A 7,746-nucleotide genomic window follows, 5' to 3' on the forward strand; every position below is an offset into this window, starting at 1 on the left:
CATCTGTATCCCCCCTCTCCCCAATATATGTGTGTGTGTGTGTGTGTGTGTGTGTGTGTGTGTGTGTGTGTGTGTGTGTGTGTGTGTGTGTGTGTGTGTGTGTGTGTGTGTGTGTGTGTGTGTGTGTGTGTGTGTGTGTGTGTGTGTGTGTGTGTGTGTGTGTGTGTGTGTGTGTGTGTGTGTGTGTGTGTGTGTGTGTGTGAGGGAGGGAGGGAGGGAGGGAGGGACAGGACGAACACAGTGTGAGTTACAAGCCAGTCATTGTCTTGTCTCTCGCTTTCTTTTGCTCAATCTCTTTATTCATCAATCTCATACAATGTTTACCATGACAACCACAGTGACAGCCAATAGTGATGATGATGGTGAAAAAGAAGCTGATGATGATATGGATGAAGAAGAGCAAAAGGTCCTGAGGTGTTTTCATAGTTCTGCGACCAGCCTCTGGGAGGAGTCGCAAATGTATTCTTCCATGGTACTGTTTTTCTCAGCTCTGTTATTCCCTCTATCTTTCTTTCTTTCAATTTTCTTTGTTGTCTGTTTTTTCAATTTGTGCCATGAACATGTAACGTCGTCAGTAAGCACCTGAGGACCGGCCCAGAATCCTGCCTTGACTAGCCTGATTAGTGGAACTTTGGAGGGCCAAGGGAGAGGAGGTGTAGGAGAGGGGAGAGAAGAGTGGGAAGAGGAGTAGGAAGTAGAACAAGAAGAAGAAGAAGAAGGAGTGGAGGAGTAGAAGAGGAGGGATGAAGGTGGTTCCTGTTCAGTGCTGAATCCTCCTGATGGACTGGATCTGAGGGGTCTGGGCATGGGAGCCAAACTCACGGTAACACTTGTACTCTCCTCCGTGGCAGTCACCCTCCATGATGTACTGGTGGCCACGGTAGCCGGGGAACTGGTAGCACACGAAGCTACAGGGAGAGACAAGAGCAGGCCAATCAGATACACTGTTACTGTGAGGTGAGTCTGCGCTAGAAATGTACTAGCAGTAGTAGCACGAGTTGTAGAAGCAGTCATTATTAGTAGTAGAGATTGGTCTGGGTCGGTAGTGTACAAGTAGTAGTAGAGTAGTAGTAGTCGGTGGCAATTGTGTACAGAAGTAGCAGTGGTAGTATATTTAGTATGAAGTGGCAGTGTCCCTGTCATGGCATTAGTATACTTACGCTCCGCTCTGGATGTGCATGGATCCAACCTCATTGTTGAACCAGCCCATGGCCTGCAGGGAGGGGTAGTCATCACACATCTCAAACTGGCGGCCAATCATGTTCTCCTTCTCATAGATGGTTATGCGGGACTCCTTGTGGCTCTGAAAGAGATGGAGAGAAGGAGATAGATAGAGAAAAGAGGGATGGTGAGAGCGATGAGGGATAGAGAGATGATGAGATGAAAAGAGAGAGACATTTTAACACACAGTTTACATTCTTATAGTATTTCATATATTGTTATTGATAATTGAATGTATCGTAAGGTTATACAATGTTATGCAGTGTAAATATAATCTGGTAACATTGGCATGGTAATATGATGGTATGTTATGTTCATTATGTAGCAAAGTAAAGATATTGAAGTGTGATTTAATGTATTGTAGATACTGTTGATAATGTTGCCATGATAATGCGATGATCTGTGATAATGTGGAGTGACTCACAGCGGAGCAGATGGGTCTGAAGGAGATCATCCTCTCGATGCGGTAGGAGTTGCTGCCGCTGTAGGCCTCGAAACGGGGGTAGTCTCCCTTCTCCAGGACAAACTGCTGGCCACTGAAACTGGAGTGCTCATAACCCACCCAACTAGAGGGGGGGGGGGAAAGGGAGATGGAAAGAGGGAGATAGTGATGGAGGGAGATGGAATGAGACAGAGGGCGATGTAGGGAGACCAAGGAAGGTAGGGAGAGGGAGGTAAAGAGAAAAGAGTGAGATTGAAATCAAGGAAGGAAAGACAGTGATGGACGGAGAGAGAATTGAAGGAAGAGATGAATAAGGAGAGTGAGTGATTAGTTAGTGCCCACTGTAAAGGGTTTTGGGACTACTTACGCTCCACACTCAACCTTCAGGGATCGGATGTTCTCCATGCCACACTCCATGATGTTTTGGCAGCAGGCGGTGAACTCCATACGTTTTCCCTGGAAGTACTCCTGGTCGTACACTGTGATCTTCCATGGGCCCATGGGCATGGTATTCATAGGTTTGGTCAGAGCCATTATGTCCTTCTGTCTCAGTGCTGACCTGGAGAGAGAGAGGAGGGAGGGAGACGGGGAGGTGAGTTAAAAACAAATAAACATCATCATCCATACTTACATTCTTCTCTAAGCATGTCTCTGCACATAGACATTCATCACTGTATAAAAACATAGAAGCTCTCACGGAAATAGTCTGATATACATGTAAATAATTCAGTTAATTCTTGACAAAATATATTTTTAGGACGTCTACACCCAGAAATCCCACCCTGTCTTGAAGCTCGCAGTGAATGACCCATAGTCTCTGGTCCACTGACTTGTAACTACAGAACAACACAGTCCATTGAATCATGAGGTAATGCCTGAGACAGATGCCTGACCAGCCCTATTAAATAAACAGAGTGATCTATGCATAATGACCAGTCATTCATACCTCTCCACTGAAGCTCCCTGGCATCAGAGCCTCAATGGTTGTCAGACCTATTTTATACCATGATCCACCTAAACTTAAGCCTTTCAAATAGTAATATTGTAATCCTCCAAATAAAACAAAACTAAATGTAAAAGCCTAAAGCCTAACGTCCAGTACTAAAAAAACATGGTCAACGGAGAATCTCCGATAAAACAGCTTTATAGTTCTTTTTTTTTTTTTTAAAGCTACGTGTCAAAGCCCATCAGATCAGACCTATCCAAACAGATAGGACTAAATTAAGTCTGTTAGATAAACATGGAGCTATGTGCTAGCAGACCTACCTAAAACGTAAGCTGTGTGTGTCACAGGGTTCCACTGAGCGGTCTGCCAGAGAGGTGTGTGCGTGGGTATATATACATCCCGGGGCCTGGGGCTAGGGGGTCAGCCACACCCGAGTCACTGTCAGCACTTTGCTTTGGGATCCATTGTTACTGAGCCTGAACCTGCCTGAGATGGGGTTAACACACATACATATGCATACATGGGCGTACGCAGGCACGCACACAGAAATAATTAAGGCAGGTCTTTATACCTTAAGAGTGTACATATATGGATTAATTGTGTATTCAGTAAATGGACATGCACACACATTGGCTCACAGAGACACACTTACAGACACACCACTGTAGATAGAGGGGGGGGCAACTCAATATTAGTAAGATGTTGCTAATGTTTGGTATACTCAGTGTATAAAAAACATGATTATGATATATCATATAGTTTGGGTCCTGGATGCTGATTGATTGAAACAGCATTGCAGCTGTGTGTATATCAGACAATAGAACATGGGTATGAAACAAATAATACTTGTTTACTGTTCTATTGATGTTGGTAACCAATTTATAATAGCAAAATTCTTTGCGTCGGACAGCCCTTAGCCTTGGTATATTGGCCATTATAAACTGGGTGGTTCGAGGCCTGAATGCTCATTGGCTGACAGCCGTGGTATATCAGACCGTATACTACGAGTATGACAAAACATTTACTGCTCTAATTACATTGGTGACCAGTTTATAATAGCAATAAAGCACCTTGGGGGTTTGTGGAATATGGCCAAAATACCACAGGTAAGGGCTGTATCCAGGCACTTCGCGTTGCGTCGTGCGTAAGAACAGCCCTTAGTCGTGGTATATTGGCCATATACCACACCCCCTCGGGCCTTATTGCTTAAGTAACTAACTCTTTATTATGATAACAGTGTAATATAACTTTACTTACTATGCATTTTTTTTTTATCTCAGTGTAACAGTGTTGGTCAAAAATACACTTTATGGGTCATTTGTGAATGACATAACTGATCAGTATTTTGGTAATAGTAGAAGGACATTTGTTAGGATGGGGGGGCAGTGGTACAATGCCAGGGGGTAATGAGGGGGCAATATAACCCTGGTCTCTGCCATGGAGGATAAAGGTTGGGTAGATCTATGCACTGGTAACGTCTGGTACAGTTTACTGGTACTGGCTGGTTATTTCTGATCTCTAGTGAGAATGGACCATGATTTAATAACATATCAGATGTGGGGGTGGTATAAAAGAGAGAGAAAAAGAAGAGCTCTTGTTGCCATGGATACAGAGAGAAAAAGAAGTGCTCTTGTTGCCATGGATACAGAAAAAGAAGAGCTCTTGTTGCCATGGATACAGAGAGGAAAAGAAGAGCTATTGTTGCCATGGGCACAGAGAAAAAGAAGAGCTCTTGTTGCTTTGGATACAGAGAAAAGGAAGAGCTCTTGTTGCCATGGATACAGAGAGAAAAAGAAGAGCTCTTGTTGCCATGGATACAGATAGAAAAAAAAGAGCTCTTCTTGCCATGGATACAGAGAGAAAAATAGATTTGTTCTTCTCTGGAGAATGTTGACATTTTTGGATGAGTTTCAGAAGAGTTGTTTGTCAATGTTACTCACTGTTCACATAGGCATTGTTCATTTGTTTGTGTTCTAAAGTAGTGCATAGTTAAGTATGTAGCTAATTATTTACATTAGCATCAACATTTCAGTCATATTCAAGATTCTCCCTAGATGTATTCTGTTTGTGTCTATATGCTTGTGTATGTACCCTCTCTGTCCTAAGTAGATGCACGGATGTGCTGAAAGCAGTGACAAACTGTGTCTTGGACTAGTTTCTAGAAAGCATGCATTTACCAATATGCTGGAGTCAGAGCAATTTTCCATCTCCTTTTTACAATCAATATAAATGAACACAAATTGTGAAGCTGTCATTATTTCCATGTACAGTACGGTGTACATCCACACTTAAGGCAAAGCAGGCACGCTCTGTCTGGTACAATGGGAGATCAGACAAGACAGAGCTATAGAAAAATGCCTATTCTAAATCTCTATGGCTCTATGCCTCTCTCCCTGTATTTCATTGTGCTGCTAAAGCAAACAAGCAGAGATGGGACAAAACAGTATAGCGAGAGACTGGTGGGACTGTAGAATGCTTAACATCTAACAGAGGCTACAGCATCCATCCATCCACTCCTCTCACCAAACAATGAACTCGTTGGGAACAGCTTACTGAGGTCAGCAAATTGCCCAGACTTCTGTGTGTGTGTGTGTTTGTGTGTTTCTCAGTGAATGTTGGTCTATGCATATGTTTTGGATGTTTCGGTGTGCAGCGGCTTTGTTGCTAGTATGTGTATAAAGCATATCAATGTGTGTATGTGTGTGTGTCTGTGTGTGCGCGTGAGTGTGTGTGTGACATCCTTAGCATGTATTCCTCTGTGTGTGTGTCGGTGAGTGTTTCTGCTGATGTTAGCAGCCCAGAATTGACAAAGAGACAAGCACTGTCAGCAAGCCTATGGGAGGAGCTCTCTGTGACCATATATACTCTACCGTATACAGACATCAGCCATTCAACACACACACACGCAGGCGCACAGACACACACACGCCTTAGACCTGTGCTAAGAAACACAACCACCTTATCAGATGAAAATGTACACAGGTTGCTGTTTGTTTAGGATGAACAGATTCTTCTCTTGCTGCAAACATTTTTGGGGGGGGTGAAAAAGCTCAACATAATCCACAAAGAAAAGACTGCTAATAATTCTCCACAATCATAAGAGTCCGCCCTTTTCTTTTGCAGTGTTCTCTTTCCGTTATTGCACCTTTTATGGAAATGTATTCTAGTAAACAAACTCAGCAATGTATTTTTTTACAAATGGACTTCGGGAAAATGCTCCTTTTCAGCTTGGATGACAAAGCAAACCGTGACAAACCCATTCTGAAATGTCCACTGTGACTGGCTCTGCAGTAGAGGCAGCTGTCCTGTAGGATGCAGCATTTCCTCATGGATGAATGAGAGGATTTCCTCATGGATGAGTGAGAACTTGTGGAACAACTGTGACATTCCAGAATCTGTCTGACATTCCAGAATCTGTTTGACATTCCAGAATCTGTTTGACATTCCAGAATGTCTGGGATATTCACTGGAAATCTCATGGACTAGACTCTATGTCATTGGCCATACTGGCATGGGCCTGTCCATTTTACCATATGGTACATTTTAATAACCATGCACCAACCTTCTCACCGATCTGAAAGAACAGGCCAGCCAGATGAATGCAAACCTTTTGCAAACCTTTGGCATTTGCTTTATTGCAGATGCAAGGAGAGAAGGCCACTTTATTAATACACAACCTATGACCATATAGGAAATAACCTCAAATGATGTATAGACTGCTGTCTAGTCCAGTGACACTACACAGTCTGGTCAGTACAGGGTAGGGTACTAATAGGCTGTGGTATCCAATGAAATACTAGTCTCGGAAAGTCTAACCCACTCTCCACAGGTTTTCAGGGTACAGTATATTTAACCTAACTTCCATTTCCCCTGAAAAATGGAAGTGGGAACTCCGTTTAGGCATCTTTTTACGCCTGCTACCTGCTACCTAGGCAAGCTGGAATATTGGTACATTGTGTGAGGTAACCAGTACGTCTAGAGAGACAAATGAAATACTACTAAGGCATTCAGTGTTGTGATTCTGACATATTACTCAATTGCACTACCTAATGCACCTGCTGCAAATAATGAAACAATCTGGAGAAATTTAGGCTATATAGGTTTATAGGCCTACCCCACATGATTCATGTATCTGTTTGGTCATCTGACAAACCAATAGGCCTAATTGACTTCTCTTGATGGAAATCAGCAGGCAGTATCCTTTCAGCTGACATGGCAAAACATTTTTGGAGTGACATCCAAATGGACCATACATAATTGACAGATAGGGGTAGCTCCCAATAGGGATCAAACAAAATATTATATCAGATCTCTAAATCTCAAGCTGAACCTCGGCAAGACGGAGCTGCTCTTCCTCCCGGGGAAGGACTGCCCGTTCCATGATCTCGCCATCACGGTCGACAACTCCATTGTGTCCTCCTCCCAGAGCGCCAAGAACCTTGGCGTGATCCTGGACAACACCCTGTCGTTCTCTACTAACATCAAGGCGGTGGCCCGTTCCTGTAGGTTCATGCTCTACAACATCCGCAGAGTACGACCCTGCCTCACACAGGAAGCGGCGCAGGTCCTAATCCAGGCACTTGTCATCTCCCGTCTGGATTACTGCAACTCGCTGTTGGCTGGGCTCCCTGCCTGTGCCATTAAACCCCTTCAACTCATCCAGAACGCCGCAGCCCGTCTGGTGTTCAACCTTCCCAAGTTCTCTCACGTCACCCCACTCCTCCGTTCTCTCCACTGGCTTCCAGTTGAAGCTCGCATCCGCTACAAGACCATGGTGCTTGCCTACGGAGCTGTGAGGGGAACGGCACCTCAGTACCTCCAGGCTCTGATCAGGCCCTACACCCAAACAAGGGCACTGCGTTCATCCACCTCTGGCCTGCTCGCCTCCCTACCACTGAGGAAGTACAGCTCCCGCTCAGCCCAGTCAAAACTGTTCGCTGCCCTGGCCCCCCAATGGTGGAACAAACTCCCTCACGACGCCAGGACAGCGGAGTCAATCACCACCTTCCGGAGACACCTGAAACCCCACCTCTTTAAGGAATACCTAGGATAGGTTAAGTAATCCCTCTCACCCCACCCCCCCTAAGTTTTAGATGCACTATTGTTAAGTGACTGTCCCACTGGATGTCATAAGGTG

At 44.4% G+C, this 7,746-nt stretch overlaps 1 protein-coding gene across 1 annotated transcript; it reads right to left on the reverse strand.

The window, feature by feature from the left end:
• Positions 1-271: 271 nt before the first annotated feature.
• Positions 272-3,062, reverse strand: LOC124011690 (beta-crystallin A1-like). Its single transcript, XM_046325215.1, has 5 exons — positions 2,930-3,062; positions 2,031-2,222; positions 1,646-1,787; positions 1,161-1,303; positions 272-908 (listed from the first exon to the last, which is right to left on the reverse strand). Exons 2-5 carry the CDS (start codon positions 2,195-2,197, stop codon positions 761-763), a joined length of 600 nt encoding a protein of 199 aa, XP_046181171.1. The 5' UTR covers positions 2,198-2,222; positions 2,930-3,062; the 3' UTR covers positions 272-760.
• Positions 3,063-7,746: the final 4,684 nt, after the last annotated feature.

The sequence above is a fragment of the Oncorhynchus gorbuscha genome, linkage group LG01, assembly GCF_021184085.1.
Source record: "Oncorhynchus gorbuscha isolate QuinsamMale2020 ecotype Even-year linkage group LG01, OgorEven_v1.0, whole genome shotgun sequence".
NCBI classification, from domain to species: domain Eukaryota; kingdom Metazoa; phylum Chordata; class Actinopteri; order Salmoniformes; family Salmonidae; genus Oncorhynchus; species Oncorhynchus gorbuscha.